Source organism: Podarcis pityusensis (assembly GCF_964106645.2).
Source record: "Podarcis pityusensis genome assembly, chromosome: 8".
Taxonomy (NCBI): Eukaryota; Metazoa; Chordata; class Lepidosauria; order Squamata; family Lacertidae; genus Podarcis; species Podarcis pityusensis.
The window spans coordinates 37,719,229-37,740,831 of NC_138033.1; the positions used below are offsets into that span (position 1 = coordinate 37,719,229).

At 45.7% G+C, this 21,603-nt stretch overlaps 1 protein-coding gene across 3 annotated transcripts in view; it reads left to right on the forward strand.

Annotated features, from left to right (window-relative positions):
* The window catches only part of HYDIN (HYDIN axonemal central pair apparatus protein), a 133,865-nt gene that overhangs the window by 61,569 nt on the left and 50,693 nt on the right, over nucleotides 1-21,603 (forward strand). For all 3 annotated transcript variants that reach the window (XM_081016867.1, XM_081016868.1, XM_081016869.1), the window contains 18 exons: nucleotides 683-793; nucleotides 2,057-2,165; nucleotides 2,580-2,699; nucleotides 3,537-3,746; nucleotides 7,508-7,645; nucleotides 8,755-8,932; nucleotides 9,023-9,150; nucleotides 9,644-9,777; nucleotides 10,706-10,842; nucleotides 11,664-11,791; nucleotides 13,097-13,288; nucleotides 13,999-14,148; nucleotides 15,571-15,810; nucleotides 16,067-16,217; nucleotides 17,499-17,693; nucleotides 18,828-18,998; nucleotides 19,709-19,882; nucleotides 20,767-20,990. In XM_081016867.1, coding sequence (XP_080872993.1) covers nucleotides 683-793; nucleotides 2,057-2,165; nucleotides 2,580-2,699; nucleotides 3,537-3,746; nucleotides 7,508-7,645; nucleotides 8,755-8,932; nucleotides 9,023-9,150; nucleotides 9,644-9,777; nucleotides 10,706-10,842; nucleotides 11,664-11,791; nucleotides 13,097-13,288; nucleotides 13,999-14,148; nucleotides 15,571-15,810; nucleotides 16,067-16,217; nucleotides 17,499-17,693; nucleotides 18,828-18,998; nucleotides 19,709-19,882; nucleotides 20,767-20,990 — 2,890 coding nt within the window. The remainder of the gene's footprint in view (nucleotides 1-682; nucleotides 794-2,056; nucleotides 2,166-2,579; nucleotides 2,700-3,536; nucleotides 3,747-7,507; nucleotides 7,646-8,754; nucleotides 8,933-9,022; nucleotides 9,151-9,643; nucleotides 9,778-10,705; nucleotides 10,843-11,663; nucleotides 11,792-13,096; nucleotides 13,289-13,998; nucleotides 14,149-15,570; nucleotides 15,811-16,066; nucleotides 16,218-17,498; nucleotides 17,694-18,827; nucleotides 18,999-19,708; nucleotides 19,883-20,766; nucleotides 20,991-21,603) is intronic.

A 21,603-nucleotide genomic window follows, 5' to 3' on the forward strand; every position in this document is an offset into this window, starting at 1 on the left:
TCATGTGTAGCAACTACTGTGCCTTTGAACAGTGTTTTGCCTATGTATTGCACCAATCTGAGCATTAAAGATTTGGGTACAAACTGCAACCTGAGTTTGAGTTCTGCATCAAGGAGGGGCCAGGACAGCATTGCTGCTGCACAGAATGAAGAAGCCGCTTCCTAGAGAGAGTCTATCAACTGGCACAGTGCTGGTGCTCAGAAGCTATTTTGAATCACCGTGAGTTGGTAGTGAATCATATTAGTAATCTGACAATTTTTTTGTTTTCTACCTTATTTTACCTGCTGTTGGTATTTTTATATATATTATAGTGATCGTAATGTTAAGTTTTTCATGCTGTTGTTGTGAACTGCTTTGAGCTCAGTGTGGTTGTTGGGAAAGTGAAATACAACTAGTAAATACAGTGGTACCTCAGGTTACATACGCTTCAGGTTACATACGCTTCAGGTTACAGACTCCACTAACCCAGAAATATTACCTCGGGTTAAGAACTTTGCTTCAGGATGAGAACAGAAATTGTGCTCCGGCGGTGCGGCGGCAGCGGGAGGCCCCATTAGCTAAAGTGGTGCTTCAGGTTAAGAACAGTTTCAGGTTAAGTACAGACCTCCGGAATGAATTAAGTACTTAACCCGAGGTACCACTGTACAAGCAAATCAAATCAAAATGGCATTGTGTTTTTCAGATTCAGCCCCAGAGATGTTACAGCCCTTCCTAAACAGGAAGCAGCCACTGAGCAGGAGGTCCCAGAGCCACAAGAAACTACGAGTCACAATGACACCAAAGATTTTGAGAGGTTTGTACACTAGGCCTCAGAAATGCATAGTCTGTGTCTTGGCCCTGCACAACTAGGTGGCCCATGCCCATCACTCTGCCTGCTATGCCACACTTTGAGAATGAGAGCAGATGACAGATTAGGGGGCTCTTGCTCTCTGCTATCCCAGGGATTTAGCTTGAGCAGTTAATTCCTTAATGTATCGGCTGTGGCTGTAAGTGAAATACAGCAAAGCTCCTCTTGCCACTCCAATCCAGAGTTATGCTCTGGTCTTTTCTGACCCAAGTGCAGCAGCTTCATCTGTAACCATACCTCCCTGCAGTGCAACTGTGGCTTCTTACACTGCTTACATACTGTCAGGGAACTGCCATCAGTACTGGAGGGGGAGCGCAAAAGCCAGAGGGATTCCAGAGAGCGTCCAGGGATCGGGAGAAGCAGCCCATCTTCTGGGGAAGAGAATCAGCGTAGCACCAGTGGAGAAGGGGGGCAGGTGGGGGAAGTGGCGAGGCGGTCCCATGACTCCTTGCCTGGGACCAGCGGGGAGAGTAGGGGTCCTCCGTTGCCCACGCCCTCCCTGCGCAGAAGGCTTTCGCGCAGAGAGGGTAGGCGGAGACTAGGCGTCAAAGAGCTTCTTTGCTGGAAGAAGTTTAAGAAACGCCCACTCACGGATTCTGCCAGCGACTGAGTAACCACGGGTCAGTGGCTGTCCGGACAGAGGAGGTTCACTTTGGCAGCCCAGCCAGGTGTTTGCACCCAGCCAGGGAGATAGGCACCTGCTTACGCACGAGCAACCCCTTAGAACCATTACACATACATTCAAAGTATTCTCCCCACAGAATCCTGGGAACAGAGGGTTACCTCCCACAGACCTAGCATTCCCAGCACCCAGTACAAACTGCAGTTCCCAGGATTCTTGATTTGAATGTATGGTATGTGCACACAACCTTTGTGTTCAAGGCGAGGAAACAGAACATGCAGGAGCACACCCCTACCCCCCCCCCAGCATTGTTCCAAACAAATATTCAATAAGAGCCACAGAAGCAGCAATGAGCCTTTTCTTGTGGGGCGAGGGTGGGTGTGTTAAAAATCAACACAAAACCCTTAGTCCACAAGACTTTAAAGGTAAGAATGCTCCCCACAATTATTCACATTTGCCTGCCCCCAAAGATTACCCTCTCACTCATATTTATACAAAACCACGTTTGTGTCCCTATTAATGTTACCCATACCCAGATTTCCTGAGCACCATTAAGTAAAATTTCTGTCCCGATATTATGACTCCAGAGAAGCAGCTACAGAAGAAAACCTCAACTATGTCAATGGAGAAGAGACTGTCCCTAAGGAACTTCCAGACACTGCAGAAAGTAGCCCAGAAGCCAAGGCAGCCTCCAGGGTAATTGTTCATCTCACCTTACCTTTAGCTTGGAGACGTGGCTTGGTTAGGATACAGGTAGCACCTGTGGGTGATTTTGCACAAGTACCACTGATGTGAACGGGCTCAGTGGGTTGCTCTCTATGACTGTCTTGAGGCTGCTAGAGCACTCAGTGTGTATCTGCGAAAAGTTTCATGGGGCAGGAGGACTTGGGGCTGTTCTTACTACAAAGAGAACATCTGGATGTTAGAAGGTTTTCCCTTAGTTCTATCCTTGACATTTTCTCCCAGCTGTGCAAAACATTCCAGTGCCTTGGCCTGTCTGATATTTTTCTTGTCAAGGTCTGGGGTGCTATACATCTGGTTATCTGAAAACCTTCAAGCCAACCTACCTCCACTGCCTCTTGCACCCATTCCCGATGCTCTTTTTTCTAGTCCCCATTGCCAGCTGCTGATCAAGGGGAAGAGGAGCTTCCAAAGAAGAGCGAGGTGGAGACCAAGGAAGTCCTGTGGTGTGCAGAAGCAGAGGATCATCATCTGACAGGCGTGGAAGAAGTGAGCAGGAATTTGTTTTTATCATTATTATTATATTTATTCATGTAATATATGTGTATATCACTTACTCAGAAATAATTTTCTCTAAGCTGTGAAAATAAAATAATATAAGACAATATGTTAAGAAACCACAACACTGAAAACAGTCCAGCGATCAATCGGATAAGCCAAAGGTGGTCACACTTCAGGGCAAACAAGAGCATTCAAGTGCTTGTAAAATAAAATAGCCACTTGCTTAATATACAAGGGGAGGGGATGCCATAGTATCATCATAACTAAATGCTCTACTCCTAATGATGGTCCAGTTCTCCAAACCTTTACCCCAGTCTCCATCTGCTGATCATTCAAGGCTGGGCCAAGCTGGACTAAAGAGCTGGAGCCATGTGTGGCTATGCCACTTCATGCTGGCTGAAGCCCACCAAAGTCCCTCTCTCCAGTGTGTGCCTCAGATGTTTGTGTTTGATGATGACCTCTGCTCCCAAAGAAGCTAGGTCTTCCTCCTCAGCCTGAGGCAGGAGACAAGCCTGATCAGCAGCAGCAGCCAGACCCTTCCCATGCAGGGAGGCACAACAGTTTCAGACCTTGGTTATCACACTTGGATTGGCTAAGATACTGGGAAGAGGATCAAGACTGTAATCATCCTATGGAAATGTGCAGTACATGGGGTTTTGCACAGGAAGAGCCTGAGTAAAGGTCAGAATGTATGGAGATCCATCTTTTTGGTGCCAATCCTGCAGCCACCATGCTTTCCCCACAGCTGCATTGGCTGCCCTCATCCTGAACTGGATCTTGGCATTTGCTGACATGCAGCCTCTGCCCCTCTCTCTTCCTGATCAGGTATTTGACATCATGCCGCTGTATGGGATGCTGGAGCCGAGTGAGATCCAGCGGATGACGTTCACATTCTATGGCCATGCTGACATCGTTGCTCGTGTCAAAGCCATCTGTGAGGTGGAAGGGGGCCCCACCTACGAGATCCTACTCAGGGGTGAGGCCTCCCTTGTGAGTTATGCATTTGACAGGAAGGAGATTGACTATGGACTCCAGGTAAGTGAAAGCTGCACACACTTGACTCTGCAGGCCTCCGGCAGGTTACTTCAGTTATTTTCCCAATAAACATGCCTTGCTGAAATCTCCCCCTGTGCTTTCCTCCAATCCACCATCCTGTGATGAAAATGTTTTGCAGAAGTTTATGGTGGGTTGAGTCTTATGGGGACTTTTTTCAAGCCTGAACTTGTAGAATGGGTTTCCTAATTGCCTCTGAAGTACTTATTATATGCAAGAGAACACAAAAATGCTTCTGATCACAGTAGACCACTGGAAGCTGTGCCTAAGCTTCCTCTTCCTCAGCTCCCACCCATTTCTTGTTTACACCTAGTTCATACCCACTTCCCAAAAGGGAGCCCAACTTCTTTGCCTTTATATATGCTTCCCCTCCACATGACATCCCACCCCACAATACTCCTCAGCTGGAAGAGTGTCTGTCAAGTCCACTGGATTTCTTATACCTCAGAAAATGGACTCTCAGGCTCCAGGTGTTGCTTCTGCTTATACCCTTCAAACTTCCACTCTACATGCTTCTTTCTTGAATTGCACATTCTATGTAAGAACCATGCTGTCTGTCCCCCTCCCCACAAGGACCCTGCTGAAAAGGACTGCTTTTCCCTCTTCATTGGGCCCCATTGAAAGAGCTCAACAACACCTACTAAGCCTGCCTTAACCTTGCCTAAAGTGATATTCAGGGAGAGAATTTGGGTCCTCCTTGGCTTTCTACTTCCTCCTCCCCACCACAGCAAATCCTGCAGTGCAACTCCACTGCCTTTATACTCCTGAGAGGCTTGCTGAGCCCAAGAACCGAGGTGGCGGTAGGGAAGACTCTTTCCCTAGATATCTGCTCTCTGATTAACCTAGCCATTCTCAGGTGGCCTCTGTCAGGTCCTTATGCCTCTAATACATGCACCCCTCCAAGCAGAAGTCATCCCAGAAGATTACCTTCTCTCAGGGTTGAGCATAGCCAATTTCACAGCAGGGTTTGATCCACAAGGCCACTCTCTCCACCTGCCCTACACCTTGTGCAGCTGACCCCTGCCGAAAGCAGGATTGAATTCTCCACACATCAGCTGATGTGCAGGGAGTTCAATCCTGCTTGGTCATTATCCCCACCCCACTGCCAACTTTGGCAGGTGACTGAAACAACTCATCTGTTCATCACCTGGCATCAAATGACCGAGAGGCAGGTGATTCTTCTCCCCTGCCAAAGTTGGCCCCCATGGTAGGATTAAAAGATCTGGCTTGCCAGGCCAAAAAGATTCCCCACCGGGTTAAGGTTAGGGTGTTAGGATTAGGGGGGTGGGGGTTCAGGTTCAGGGATGCAAGGCGACATAGATATTGCATTCACATGATCTGAGGATACACAGCGACGTTACCAAATCTTTCTTAAAATAAGATTTCTGGTGACTTAGGAGGGTCCTGCTCAACATCTGGAAACATCTGGAGATATTTTGCTGCTGACAAGATCATCAAAATACAGCAGACTATTGAACAAGTTAAAAACTAAGGTGCTTGAGAAAAATTTAACACCGATTGAGAAAGAGAGGTTTCAGAAGGAGACAGGTTTAACATTGGTTAAGAAAGTAAAATACTTGGGGGTTAATATGACTGCTAAGAATCTAAACCTATTTAAAGACAATTATGAGAAATGTTGGTTAGAAGTGAAAAAGGATTTAGAGATATGGTCAAACTTGAAGCTTTCCTTGTTAGGCCGAATTGCTGTTATAAAGATGAATGTATTGCCAAGAATGTTATTTCTCTTTCAATCATTGCAAATTGTGGACAAAATGGACTGTTTCAAGAAGTGGCAGAGAGATATTTCAAAATTTGTCTGGCAGGGCAAAAAGCCCAGAATAAAATTTAAAATATTAACTGATGCAAAGGATAGAGGTGGATTTGCCCTGCCAGACTTTAGACTCTATTATGAATCAGCAGCATTCTGCTGGTTGAAAGAATGGCTGCTTCTTGAAAACACAGACATTTTGGATTTAGAAGGTTTCAACAATGTTTTTGGTTGGCACGCATATTTGTGGTATGACAAGGTTAAAGCACACAAAGCATTTAAAAACCATATTGTCAGAAAAGCATTGTTAAATGTCTGGATAAAATACAAGGACTTACTGGAAAACAAAACCCCTAGGTGGTTGTCACCGATGGAAGCAAAGGCTCAGAAAAGGCTCAATATGGAGGCCAAATGGTCAAAATATTGGGAAATTTTGGAACAGGAAGGAGACAAACTGAAATTGCAGAGTTTCGAGAAATTAAAAAACAAAGTGCGAGATTGGCTTCATTACTATCAGATAATGGAGGCATATAATTTGGATAAGAAAATTGGCTTCCAGGTGGAAAAATCAAAATTGGAAACAGAATTGTTAGAACCCAATACTAAGACTTTGTCAAGAATGTATAACTTGTTGTTGAAATGGAATACTCAGGATGAAACTGTGAAATCTGCTATGACTAAATGGGCACAAGATCTAGGACATAATATCATGTTTGCTGACTGGGAACAGTTGTGGACCACAGGTATGAAATTTACGGCATGTAATGCCTTAAGAGAGAATATTATGAAAATGATATACAGGTGGTACATGACACCAGTCAAGCTTGCAAAAATCTACCATGTGCCCGATAATAAATGTTGGAAATGTAAGGAAAATGAAGGTACTTTTTTCCACCTTTGGTGGACGTGCCCAAAGATTAAGGCTTTCTGGGAAATGATATATAATGAATTGAAAAAGGTATTTAAATATACCTTCTTGAAGAAACCAGAGGCCTTTCTCTTGGGCATAGTCGGCCAATTGGTGCCAAAGAGGGATAGAACTTTCTTCATGTATGCTACAACAGCAGCAAGAATTCTTACTGCAAAATATTGGAAGACACAAGATCTACCCACCTTGGAAGAATGGCAGATGAAGGTGATGGACTGTATGGAACTGGCGGAAATGACTGGCAGAATCTGAGACCAGGGAGAAGAGTCGATGGAGGAAGATTGGAAAAAGTTTAAAGATTATTTACAGAAATATTGTAAAATTAATGAATGTTAGAATGATGCTGGATAGAAACTAAGTGGTCTCTAGCTGAACGGTTATAAGGGAAGATGAAAAAAGGGTTTATTATGTAATATGTAAAAATCCAAAATTACAACATCTTTATGATTAATGATTAGGATATTAAAAGAGGGGAGGGATTTGCTGAACAAAATAAATTGAACTGGAATACAAAAAAGGAAGGTGTGAGGCGGTCCTGGAAATAAGTAAATGAAGGTTAAGTAATGGAAGGAAAGAATTGTTTTTAAATATTTTTACTATGTATTTTCTTTTTTTTATTTTCTTTTTTTTCTTTTTCTTTGTGTGTTTTGTAGGGGGATGGGGGTTCAGGTTCAGGGATGCAAGGCGACATAGATATTGCATTCACATGATCTGAGGATACACAGCGACCTTACCAAATCTTTCTTAAAATAAGATTTCTGGTGACTTAGGAGGGTCCTGCTCAACATCTGGAAACATCTGGAGATATTTTGCTGCTGACAAGATCATCAAAATACAGCAGACTAGTGCTGGTTGGACAACTTTACACATGTGTTGAGCATCACGTATGATGTGGTGCTGGAAATATTACATGATCTCCTCCCAAATAGCTGGTTGGTGTTGAATCAGAGGAGGGATGGAAAGAGGGGCTCAGGGCAAGATGCTTTCAGCATTGCAGCAAAAGGTTTGCATGTTCATATTGGCATCACTCTCTTTTCTCTCCCTAAGCCTTTTGATCAGATATGTGTGACTGAGATTACGCTGAAAAATACAGGAAAAGTTGGATTTGAGTACTTTGTGACTAACGCCATTGCAGCTTCAGCCAACAACCCTGCACCTGGTGTGCCACTGACTCTGCCTGTTTCTGTGAGTAAGAGCAGAAGCCGGATAGATGCTGTTGTGTTTAAGGGTCACTTCTTTATGCATTTTGACTTTTGAATTATTGTGCAGATTGTGCAAAGCAAGGCAGGCTCTTGCAAATGTGTCATTAGAATTCAGGTGGAATCTGCCTTCAAGCATGAACCCTTTTTAAGTTAAGGCTTCCTTCCTTTCCTTCCTTCCTTCCTTCCTTCCTTCCTTCCTTCCTTCCTTCCTTCCTTGGCCTCTCTCTCTGTCTGTTCTCTGGAAAGAGCTTTCCTTTAAGATAACTCATTCATTTCACAAAGACTCAGTCTGAGCAGCACCCCCCCCCCGCCCCTCTGTGCGAGGTGAAGTCCATCCTATAGATGTCAGAAGGGAGGTTTTTGGTGTGGAGAGCCTTCCTCTTTTGCTACCTGCTCTAGGTTCCTTTCTTGTAGGTGGGTCAACATTGAGCCGGTTGCTATTTCACAACAAGAGAGGGGAGCACTGACCATTTTCCTAACTGGAGGGAAATGCCCCTTAAGTGTTTAGTTATTTGGTGCCTCACCAAGAAAGCCTGTACTTTTCTTAGCACAGGCCTGTGAGATGCCCACCAAATCCTGTCCCTGCTCATCTTGGGTGGGAAGAAGTAAAATTTCCAGCAACAATAAAATTCAAAAAGGTGGGGAGATGGCAACCCTGCCCCTAGACTCGAGACACTGGAGACACTGGCACAGTCCATCAATCTGGGACTGGGTCTGTGAAGATGCCACACTATCCATGCCATCATCTCTTTCCATTCCTTTAATCCTTACTTAGGAATTTCTTTGAAAGCTCAAATCCTTCTGTATATTTAAATGACAAAAGCAAATGTGCTTAATTTGCATGATGTCTCTGGTAACTAAACCTGGCTTTTATTTGGTGGGAAATCTAAATTTAAAAAACAGTGCAAGAGTTTACACAACCATCTGTGTAACAGACTAACATAATGTTTCTCACTGATCCAGTCTGTGCCCAAGACAAAGAAGATGCCAGGCTGTCCACTTAAACCATTCTATGAAGGCAAGATTGATCAACCCTCTATTTGGCAAGGAGCAGCGTTACCTATTCAGGATTCTCCCACTTGTCTCTCCTAGAGTTATATTGAATCTGGGAAGGAGCAGGTGTTGAAGGTATATTATTTGCCTGGCATTCCGGAGGTCTTCCAAAGAACCTTCCAGATCCAGGTGGCCCACATGGATCCAGAACTTATCACCCTGAAAGGAGAAGGAATCTTCCCCAGAATTTGCGTGGATCTACCCATAAATGTTAAAGGTAGGGGTTAGTATCCTAGAGCTTCCACCTTCCTTGGAAAGTGCAGCTCCATCCCTGGTCCAAACTCTCACCCCTTTGTGCTTGCTGTAGGAAATGACCAGTACAGCATCCTCCTAAGAGAAGTCAAGGAACGCATGGAGCAGGATTCACACAAAGATTCCATCAGTAACTCGGAGGCAGTGGGCACAGACCCAACCATGGAGGAATCCAACTCTGTAGTAAGATTAAAAGCTCCTTTGCTTGCTTGTGAGCTAGGCTGGGCTGGGCTGGGTGAGGGCTGGAGTTAACCTGGGACACATTGGCAGGGGGAACTGGAATTATTATTATTATTATTATTATTATTATTATTATTATTATTATTTTATACCCTGCCCATCTGGCTGGGTTTCCCCAGCCACTCTGGGCGGCTTCCAATAGAATATTAAAATACAATAGTCTATTAAACATTAAAAGCTTCCCTAAACTGGAAGAGCCATGCAAGCCACACAGTTCTGACATGCAGAAGGAAGGGCTGAGCAGGAGCACAAAATGGCAGATGGCTTCTTCAGAAGGGCAAAAGTGGGCATTGGCAACCATGGAGGTGTAGGAGGCCAGTAGATCAAAAGCAACCGACAGAAAAGGGAGCTTTCTGGTGCTGATGCTGTAGGGGAAGCAGGAAGGACTATGCAGGATTGGGGTCAGGTTGGCTGACTGTCTCCTTGGTCTTGACAGCTTGCCATGCAAGTGCAGTTGGAGGTGGAGAGGCTCCTTGTTCGAGAACATGCCTTGGAGCAGCAGAAGCAGCTTTCCTGTGACCCAAAGGAGGACCCTGCCATCAGCCAGCGAATTCGCCGCAGATTTGTCAAGTGGGTGCAGATCTCCTCCCTATGGCCACTTCCCCAGACTTCAGGGTTATGAAGGGGGCTCCCAGCACCTGAGTACTTGGAAATCAGTGGAGAATCTCAGGAAACTGCCTGGTCCTCCCAATCCACCCAGTTTCCTCTGCCTCTGGGAAGTGGGGAAGCTTTCACCATGTGAAGTTTCTTGGCTTCGCTGGCAATCTCTATTTGGACAGTCTGCAATCTGTAGCAAGCCACCAGACTCTGATGCATAGAATCCTGTCAGAGATGCATGGGGAGTCAACCCATGGCTTGTCCAGGTCTTCTTAGCTGAATGCTGTTTTGAATCTACCTACATTTGAACTATAATAATAATAATATAAGGGGAGCCTACTAGATCAGCCAACAGCCCATCTAGTCCATCATCCTATTTTCACAGCAGATGCCTGTGGGAATCCTTGAAGCAGAATCTGAGCACAAAATCACTTTCCCTTCCTGTGGTCTCTAGTAACTGGCATTCAGGAGTATTTCTGCCTCCAGCTGTGGAGGCAGAGCATAGCCTTCATGGTTGGTAGCAACTGATAACCTTTCTTCTTCATGAAGTTGTCTAGTCCTCTTTGAAAACCATCCAGGTTCATGTCCATCACTGTCACCTGTGGGAACAAGTTCCATATTTTAATAGTGCTGCATGAAGAAGCATTTTCTTTTACCTTTCCTGTATCTTCCAACATTCAACATTCAATTGGATAATAAAAGTAATCCCCTCCCAAAGGGCTGCAGTGCCATTTCTGTGATTGGCACAATGTTACTTTCCACTCTGCTTCCCTCTGCCATAAGTATGCTCTGGCACTTAAGTGAAATGCTTAAATCCTCAAAGTCCTGTTGAAAATGCAGCCCTCGCTATCCAGCTGAGCATCAAACATCTATTTACAACCAGCCGTTGCTACTTTTTCAGAGCACAACTCCCTGAGTACATCTTAGACTTTGGCTACATCATCCTGGGCACCGTCCGGACCCACATTATCAAAATCACCAACACTGGCCAGTTTCCTGTGTCCTTCTATGCCGATAGGCGGAACTTGCGGGACTCAGGTAATAAGGAGATCTGGTTCCTTTTCATTTCTATCTCAGCCTATCCTGAAAACATGATTGATCAGTAATTGAATGGGAAAAGCATATATAAATATATTAAAAACCCAATGAATTTGCCACCAGTACAAGCCCTTCCCCAATTGTTTTACTCTCAGACACTGAACACTTTTTTCCAAATAAGGTTTTCTTCCGCGTCCAGTTGCCCACTATGGGCAGAGTATGGGTAAGCACAAAGACCAAAGAGAGAAGGAGATGTGTGTCATCTGCAGACTGATGGCCCTGTCAGGATTCACATCTGATCCTGCTCAGTTTGCCCTGTGCTGGGAAGATTATTATGGTTGGAATGGCTGCTCATCTGACTGCTGTGAAGGTGGTCAGTGGTTCCCTCAGCCCCAAATTCTTGAAATAACACTACACAGAGCCCTCCCTACAATTGTATTTCTATGGTCTGAGATTTGCCTATCAGCAATACAGCTATGTGGACGTAGTCCCTTCTCATGCTAATTAGCAAGAATATGCATTTGTTAGGTTTAGCAGCTAATTTCCCACATTCAGTTTCTCTCAGAGGGAATTGTACCAAGCAGGCAAGCCTGACATGGCTGCACTGCCTCCAGTTTTCCAACCCCAGGGGCTTCCTCAGCCTAACCTACTCCCTGGGTATGGGGGATAAAAAGGGTGGAGAGAGAACCTTGTGCAGCCATTCTAAGCTCCTTGGTGGAAGGGTGTCATGTCAGTGTAATTGAAAACAAACCAACCAATGGCTGATTCCTCCCTGCACACCTGAATTGGCAAGGAATGACATTCTTGCTCTTTTGAGCCAGGTTTCGACACAGAGCTGGACAGAGTGAAGAACCTGCCCTACTGCGAGACGGAGACATTTGGAGTACGATTTGATCCCCAGAGTGCCAACCAGCCCCTGGGAGAGGTGGAAGTGATCCTGCCAGTCAAGGTGCCTTTCATTTCGCAGCCCGCCATGCTGCACTGCCTTGGGGCCCTTGGCTGAGGCTGGGGATGGGGAAGGAATTTGGGAAATTGGAAAAATGGGACACTGCAAGGAACAAGTGGGTTCAGCCCTCCTAGTTGACATGTCCTACAAGGCAGGCAAAGTTTATGATGCATCACAGCTAGGATGTAACTTTCAGAAAGAAATGCAGTCATCAGCAGAGCCATGAACACCCACTTCAGTTGTAGCTACAGCTGGCCTCCCATGATCCACTTTGAAGTCCTTGGAGTTAAGACAAAGCCTGCCATGAATTATGGAGCCACATGGGTGGGCAGGGGAGACCAGCAACTGGACAACTGCATGGGAATTTATGGAGGGCAGCTGTATAGGCCATAGTAAAGGGGAAGGGACATAGCTGTGTGGTAGAGCACTTGCCTGGCATGTAGACTGTCCCAAGCTCAATCTCTAGCAGCATCTCCACATAGGGATGGGATAAGATTTCCTATCTGAAACCCTGGAGAGTCGATCCCTGTCAGTGTTGACTGTGCTGGCCTATATGGACCCATAGTCTGACTCAGTATATGGCAGCTTTCTGTGTTCCTAAGAACGGCTTAGGAAGGCCACATCTGACTCCAAGGCAGACAGTGTGCTCCAAGAAGTGCCATAGGCAAACTGAGCCCTTATAACTAGAGCAATTCCTTCTGTCTGAACTGAGCCCAGCTCTCTTTGGTCAGACCAGGCTCCTTAAAAGTGCTCTGGCCTGGAGTATAAGACTCCTTTGGGACACAACAATGCTGTAGAATGGAGTGTGAGAGGTGGGGCCATGCTGAAATTTGAGAGGGCAGTGCTGAAATTTGAGAGCCCCATATCTGCCACTGTGGCTCTGCCCACTTGTCAAACCTGGCCTGTGAGTGGTGGGGGAGAGACCGATCCTGCAGCTCCAGGCTTGATCTGCAGCACATATATATGATTTCTCCGCCATTTGATACCTGCATGGTGCCCCAAGTGCCATTAAGCGTACAGTGGTACCTCGGTTTACAAACTTAATCCATTCCAGAAGTCTATTCTTAAACCGAAACCGTTCTTAAACTGAGGTGTGCTTTCCCTAATGACACCTCCTCACCGTTTGGATTCCGTTTTTAGACCGAGGTAAAGTTTGCAAACCGGGATACTACTTCTGGTTTTGCGGAGTTCGTAAACCAAATAGTTTGTAAACAGGACTGTTCTTAAACTGAGGTACCACTGTATGTGTGTTAGAGGTTCCCATTTCCTGCACATGGTGCTTAGGTCCTGTTTGTTGTTTTTCTCCAGGTCCTGACCGGACCCACATTCAACATCTCTCTACGTGCCATGGTGATTATGCCATCTCTCTGCATGTCCAATGACAATTTGGAGTTTGCTGCCACTCAGTGCGGCCAGTGCCAAGTCGAGACAATCCAGCTTCACAACCAGCTCCAGGTCACCTGTGAGTGGTTTGCCACCAGCAGCGAGCAAATAAAAAAGGTAAAGTAGACCTGGCCGCAGGCTTCTCTTTCCCCTTTTCTGACCATCAGGTTCCACCCTGCTCTTTCCACGAGGGTTGCCACCTCATCAGAAATGAGTCAGCCTCTCCTGTGCCTTGAACAGCAGCTCAATCTCCAGAAACTGACCAGTGAAGCTTTGCACTGGATAGAGATTAAGTTGTACTTAAAGGTGTAGCTACAGATGATAGCTGAAAAGCTGACAGAATCTGCCCTCCTTTTTCTACTCTTGAGGCTGAGTCCTTTTGATCCATAAAGCACTGAGGCAAGGTCTCCAGAGGTTCAGAAAGGCAAGTACTCAGAGGCAGGCCCTGTAGCTGGTTAAGCCCACAACAGGCAATTCAGCTTCAGACTCACTTGAGCCACTGAAGAATGCAAAAGAAAATAAAACAGTGAGGTAAAACACTCTCCTCAGAGAGCATTGCTGCTGCAAAGAGGAAAGCATCTTTTTCCTTCCCCGTCACCCTAAACTGGGGAAACCTTTTATTCTTGTGCCTATGGATGGAGGGCACCACCACCCAGGGTGCACTGAATTGCCAAGAAACATTGATCCATCTACCTGGCTAGCAGGTTGTTGCATGTAACAAGACAGCAGGCACCTGAATTTCAGATGCAGTTAGGGTGGGAACAGGTCTGTTCACAATAGCACAGAGATCCATTGCTCAGTGATGTCATTGTTTGTTGTATGTTTAGGTGGACAAGCACATGCCAATGGCCTTACGTCGGAAGATGCGCCGTGAGTTAAAACACAAGCCCAATGTCTTTGAGATGATCCCTCCCTATGGGATTCTGGCTCCGGGGGAGAGGCTCAATGTGCAAGTCAAGTTTGCACCCAGAGAAGAGGTAGGAGGTCAGGATGCTGTTCATGCTATTGAACAGTCGCAACTCTCGTTGCAAAGAGGGTTCAATGGTAGCACATGAGAGTCCTCTAGTCAGTATTTGGAGGGGGGGGGAGTGATGATTTAAATGATTCATTTGGTGACAGTTAGCGTGAATTATTTTAGCTTTTTAAATGTTGGCAGACAGGTCAACGAGTCTCTTAGAGTTGAACCACAGCATTGATAGCCCTGCTATTGATAACATTGAAAGCGATTATGTTTTGGAATGGAAGGCTAGGTCAGCGGTGTGTTCACCCAGAGTCCTTAAGGATCAGAACATGGGAAGGAACTTGGCCTCATTGAACATAGAGCACATGAGGTTAATAAGAGCACATGAGGTTAATAAAAGCTGTCGAGAATAGGCTAGGTCCAGAACAAGTTGGGGAGAAAGTGACTATTCTGTTCCATTTGGAGCGCTTTAACTTGTTTTTATAAATGGAATGTTTTTATCTGTTTTTTAATAACGACATGTTGTATTGTTGTGAAAGATGGGTAAGAAATTTTGCAAATGACAAATAATAAATAAATAAGGTATCAACAGCTTTAGCCTTGATAGCCAAGAGGGCTTTTCCAGTTTAGAGGGTGAAAGAAAAGTGCTGATGACAGGCCATGAGGGATGAGAGGAATCTTGGTCTGGTCCAGCAAAACAATCAAAAATCTTGTGGCACCTTCCAGGCTAATATATATTTCATGGCAGGAGGTTTCATGGGCTAGAGAGAGCCCGCGTTATCAAACATCAAGTGCTGCCTTCTGCTGGCAGGTGTATTTATATCAGCATGGGTGGTGGAAGAGAATGTTATAACAGAGTGAGGCCAGAACTCCCAGCATTATAATAGATGGGTAGTTGACATTACTATGCTGAGCACAAATGTAGAGCAAGACAATGCAACAAGTATGAATCCATGGGCATAGTTTTCTTACGACTGCTAGGCAAGAGCTAAACTTGGGCCTTTCTATATTCTTTCTTTCTTTCTTTCTTTCTTTCTTTCTTTCTTTCTTTCTTTCTTTCTTATATAAAAAGAGGTTGGATGGTCATCTGTCAGGGATTCTTTAGCTGTGAATCCTGCATTGCAGAGAGTTGGACAAGCAGGGGTCAGCAACCTTTTTCAGCCATGGGCTGGTCCACCATCCCTCAGACCATATGGTGGGCCAGACTATATTTTGAAGGAAAAAACTGAACGAATTCCTATGCCCCACAAATAACCCAGAGATGCATTTTAAATAAAAGGACACATTCTACTCATGTAAAAACACGCTGATTCCCGGACCATCGGTGGGCCGGATTGAGAAGGCGATTGGGTTGCCTACCCCTGGACGAGATGAATCTTGGTGTCCCTTCCATCTCTACAGTTCTGTGAAATAATCTCTCCAACTTTTGTTATCTTAGAAATCCTACCGCCACTACCTGATTCTGAGCATTTCCCAGAGCACCCAGCAGCTGCAGCTGAATGTCTCTGGGCAAGGTCTGGAGCCACGTCTAGAGTTCACTCCTTCCATTCTGGAACTTGGGCCCCTCTTGCCTTACGCCATTGGGGATGAGGCCGAAGTGGTGGTGAAGAACCCTTGCAGCTTCCCCATTGAATTCTACTCCTTGGAATTTGACCAGCAGTATCTGTTGGAAGAGCGGGTAAGAACCAAGCACACTTCCTCCCATCTGAGGCTGCAAACTCTAGCTGTGCATACTCTGCTAATCACACTGTTCAAAGTGTGGTACAGTGTCAACAACAGATGGTGGGCTCAAGTCTAACAGGTTATGGGCAAATTGACTTCTACAAGTCGAACACTGCAGCAATTCAGGGTCATTCATACTGGCCTTAATGGAGCACTGGCCAGACTCCACATGAGACAGTTCTTTGTATCCTTATATATCTGCTTGGTTTTAGATTCTGCGGATGTTGAAGGGCTATGACACCCATAACATGCTTCTGTTGCCTCCTCGCATCCCTGGGGAGAAGCTGCCTTTTGAAGTCCTGGAATATTATGAGGAGCAGAAGAAGTTTCAAGGTGACCAGGAGACAGTTAATCAGGAAAATGGTGAGCTGAGGAGACTGGGCTTTTTGGAGAGTCCAGCTGCATGGGGTGGCTATTTTTGGACATCAGAGAGGGTGTAAGGGGACTGACTAATTCCAGCTACCTGCTGTGCTCATTTCTAGATTTTGCATCTACTCCTGGAATGAAAAGGTGGGATAATGCCTTGCTAGTCATTCTCACGGTAGACCCATTGAGGTTAATGGACATGACTAATTTAGGTTCATTAATTTCAGGGGGGGGGGGAGAATTGTAGAGTTGGAAGGGACCATGAGAGTCACCTAGTGTAACCTCCTACAACGCAGGAATCTTTTGGCCAATGTGTACTCTGAGTAGGAATTAGTTGGATACAACCATGTGCCTGCAACTTTCATTATTTAATGTGACAAAAGAGTTCTGTAAGTATTACTCAAACTATCCAGGAGCATTGCCTAAAGCGGGAACCCAAAGTGATGTCAGGTCTGACACACTGCTTCCATATCATCTGACTACACCTATTCCAGTATTAAAGGAGGCCCTACCTGATTCACAACTGCCTTCCCCCTGCAGCCCCAAAATTCTGGGGCTGCATACACACCATTCATTTAAAGCACATTTGAAACACATGGGTTCCCCAAAGAATCCTGGGAATAGTAGTTTACAAACTACAGTCCCCAGGATTATTGAATTGGGGGTGGGGCATGTTCCTTAAAGATTTGCAGCCCAAGGGTATGGTCTAAGTGCCAGGCCAGGGGAATCCCTTCTCCCACCTTGGCACATCTGGATGCTTCCCATTGACAGGACTTGTGACTTGCTTCCCCACACAGACTTGGCTGCTGTGACTGAATTCCCTCTCCTTTTACCAACACCCCCGCCCAGTGCTAATCCCTACATCACCACACCTTCACAGGATGGACTACATAGAGCATGAACTGGGTGGGTGGTATAAATCATTATCCCTTCATTCCAAAGCCATGGTGTCTTTCAAAAGCAGCCTCTGCCCATTTTATTTTACAGTTGGTTAAGGTGAGCCATACATAAATGCAGTTATTTGTCCAGGCAACACAATCTGAAGGCTAGAAGCTAGTCTTCTGTGTTTTTGAGCCTATTTCCAAGAGCTGATTGGTGCTAGTGGCAAAAACATCTGGAAGGTGCCAAGTTGGCAAAGGTTGGTCTATAGAGAATGGCATGTCCTTCACTGGTTTGCTTTGGTTAAGACCGAGTTTGGGGAACTTCTGAAAGTGCCGCCAGTACATTACTTGATGTCTCTTGTATGCACTGTGACATCTGCTCTCCTTTCCTCTTTAGTGGAAGATGAAGAAAATGCTTTACTTTCTGATCATGGGATGAAGCTCCTCCCTTCCAGTGCTGGGCAAACAACATCCACGGCGGCCTCTGCTCATCCTTCTCTTTCCCTTAATGAGGATACCAGAACTTTCAGGGTGGAATCGAAATTTGATCAGGAGGAAGAAGAGGAAGAGGAGGGGACAGACAGAGGACAAGGTGAGTGAGAGCTTCTGGTCTGCTGGGACAGTGAAAAGAGCATGTCATCATCACCACTGAAAAAAGAAAATGTATGTGATGTAATGGGGAAAGATTTAGACATCCACATAGTGACATTTTGCTGCCACCTCATGGTGAAAATCTATAAGGAACTAGATCAGGAGAAAGCTTACACCAAGAACAAACTTAGTTGGTCTCTAAGGTGCTACTGGACATTTTAAAATTTTTTTTATATATTTCGACTGCATCAGACCAACACCACTACCTACCTGAATCTAGATCAGGAGAGTTTAGGTTCCACATGTGTTGGAATTGTGGACCAGTGTATGTTTTCCAAATCTCGAAAATACCTGGCTTGACAAAATCCTTTTGACCCATAATTGTGTTGCATGCCATCTCCTGCAAACTTTGTTCTCCAGCATGAAGCAACTGCAGAAGTTGTAGTGGAAATACATAATCTTGACTTTTCCCATTGGACAAAGGCTTAAGCCCCGTCCACCCATTGCTTGTGCACAGGCCCTCACTATGTTAACAGAGGAATGAGGCTTCACTCTTGGCTTGTCTCCCCTGATATTGCTGATCTTTTTTGCATATTATGTTCAGGGGTCTGTGGTGAAATTCCAATGCACAGTGTTTGATTAATGCACATGACAGCATTGGTAAGAAGTCACATAAAGGGTGTTGAGGCTGGAGGGACAGAGCGACAGAAAGAAGAGAGCTACAAGTACATTAATAATGTGATAAATTAAAACAAAAACATTTCTTGCCCTGCCTGACAGGATCAGTATAAATTGTTCAAAATAAGCTCATTCAAACAGATTACAGGTTCTGGAGTTAGATTTATTTATTTTTAATCCCAGAGCAAATGTATAGATATATACTGTCTGTTGCAGTAAAGGATTAAAAAAGCCACGGACACCCCTGCCATCTGCAGCAGCAAAGATGAGAGAGTGGCGTTCCTTACTGGGCTTAAGGACTTCTCCCATTTGGCCAACCCTCTGTTCCTCCTTGAAAATAAAAGGGTCTGTGCAATTTCTGAAGATGTACTATTTGTACCTGACATCTTTCCTTTCTGAAGCCCTTTGAAGGATATGGCCTTTGAGCAAGCTGTCTATAGCCCTGATTCCTTTTCAGGAGGGAGTCAGCAAAGTGTGATCAAGAATAAGGAAGCTGTTGGAGAGCTAGACAACAACCCTGTCTCAAAAGCCATTGCGCGTCACCTTGGCATTGATATATCTCCAGAAGGACGGGCTGCCAGGAACCGCAGGGGCATTGCCATCATCATCCATGGTGCTCCCCTTACAGGTACAGAGACCACCTCGGAGAGCAGGGCTACATCTGTGGTGACTGTATACTCTCAGATGGCATCTGAGTACCACCATGTGCTCTGAGATCTCACTGACATCCTCTGTTTTTTGCAGCTCTCTTCTGAATATTTTTTAGTTTGTGAACAACTTTTTTGGGGGCTGAAGGACTCAAGGCATTTTCTTGTCAAGGCTGATGCTAACTGTGGGCTAAGCTAGAGGTGTGCTTAATGCAGAGCAGGCAGAGTGACCTGCCTTGTTCTTCCTTGATGAATGGCGGGTGCCCGGGAGAGGGGATTTGCCCTGGGAAGGCAACCATGTTCCTGTTTTACGAGAGTCTGTTGAGAGTTCCCCTTAGAACTCTCCCCAGACCCCACCCATCCATCACTGCTGGCCCTTCTGATTCACTCCCCCCCCCCCCCACGTTTTTGTCTTACTGGACTATGTCCTTGAATTATTGCTTCTCTGGAAGAGAGGGGTAAGTGAGAGAGTATGTAGAAACTGGCTTACTGTTCACATTCATTGTTCCACCCACTTTTGCTTCCGGCCCTACCCCCCACTGCCATGTGGCCCTCAGAAAGTTGTCCAGAAGAGCATGTGGCCCTTAGACTGAAAAAGCCCCTCCATCCCAGATATAAAGGGATGTCAATAAATGATGGATGGTGAAAGTGTGTGTGTGTTTAGCAATACCTTTGTCTCTGATTCCTCTAGGAAAGTCCAGTGCGGCCATCACCCTTGCCAAACACTACAGTGCTGCTTGCTTATCCATTGATTCTGTGGTCTTGGAAGCCATCTCTGATGGGAACACTTCAGCAGGGCTTCGTGCTCGTGAACTCTGCATCCGAGCCGCCATTGAACTGGCACAACGGGAAAATGAAGAGGCGGGTAAATGGGGATGGGGGGGTTGTGGGAGTCTTCAACATCATGGCAAGTACCCATATAGCCTTTGCCTGTCCTCCCCATAGTCCATCCTCAGTGAACATTTACTCTCTTCTCAGGACCAGCTTAACTCTCACTCCAGTACGGTATATCCAGTGGTGGGAGAGTAGTTAGAGCATTGGAATAGGACTTGGGAAACAAGGGTTCAAATCCACACTCGGCCACTTAAATCCCCACTTAGCCTCAGCTCACTGAGTGATGACCTTGGGCCAGTCATGGTCTCTCAGCCTAACCTACCTCACAGGGTTGTTGTGGTAATTAAATGAGATGGGGAAGAACCACGTATGCCATATTGAATTCTTTGGAGGAAAAGATGGGATAGAAATGTAACAATTAAATAGCAAATGCTCTCCCATAGGGAAACTACTTGAAGGTATGTCTTGCCTAGGGACAAATAACATTAAGGTTTTCCTAATGTTATCATGAAGGCTGTGGAGGCCTGAGCTGACCCAACAGTGACCTCAGTGTGAATGTTCTGCAACCCTGCATCTGAGAGGGTCTCTAGCAGCTCAGTCAGGGAGGCTGTTGTGAGCTGCAGTAACTACATGCCCAGTCTGACCTTTTGGCCCAAAACTAGATACAGGCCCTCAAAACCTGGCTCTGGGTAAAGAGGCCTAGTGGAAGAGAGCACAGTGCTCCTGCCCTTTGCTTATGCTGACACTGCAATGGGTAGCCAGGCAGACATAGTTGGCTGAGGCTAACCTTTCCCAATTCACCCACTGAGATCTCATCACTATGCCTTGCCAAGTTTGGATGCTGAAGTAGTGTTCACTTCTCTGACTTGTAAAACATCAAGGAACTATTTGTGTCTGTCTGTCTTTCCCATCAAGGAACTGAAGGGCAGCTCACCCTGCCTCTGAATAACAGGCTCAGTACAGAGGCTTTGGGTAAGCACACCTCAGAAGGCAGCCATAGTTCAGAGTCCAAAACAGGACCCCTCTCAGCTGTCTCTAGAGGCTATAGGGGAAGCACGGCGACGGCAAAGGGCAAGTCTGAAGGTCACACATCACAAAAGCAGCAGCAGCATCAACAATCTGATCAACCTGGATCCCAGGTGAGAGAACTGAGGAAGAGCAATGACCCAGTGGTAGAGCATATGCTTGGCATGCAGAAGGTCAAAGGTTCAATCCTTGACATTCCTAGGATGAAATGGGAAACTTTGTTTAAAACCCTGGAGAGCCTCTGTCAGTCAGTGTAGACAGGCCTCCACCAACCTGGTGCCCTCCAGGTGTTGGACTACAACTCCCATCAACCCACCAGGTTGGTGTAAACCATACTGAGCAAGATAGACCAATGCTCCAACTCACTGTAAGGCAGCTTCTTAAGATTTGCCAAAAACTCCTGCCACCCTCTTGCCCCTTCCTGAGGGAAATAGTATGGTGTCCCAATGCTGAGGCCTAGTGCCCCTTGTAATGCCATTCTGTAAATACTTCTGATACACCCACCTTTCTCTCAGGTGGGTCTCCCAATGGTCACCCATCCAGGAATTGATTAGTTTGTATTTGCTTTGCTTCAAGAATGCTGCAGCAACATCAGGTCCTCAAACCATTCCGTGGATTCCTTTTCTTATGCTGTTGAGGTGCTTGGGCCCCTGCAGACATACTTTTTAGTGCAGATTCACAATGCTTTGTGCTCATGATGCTGTCAAGTTGGTCACACATGATCCC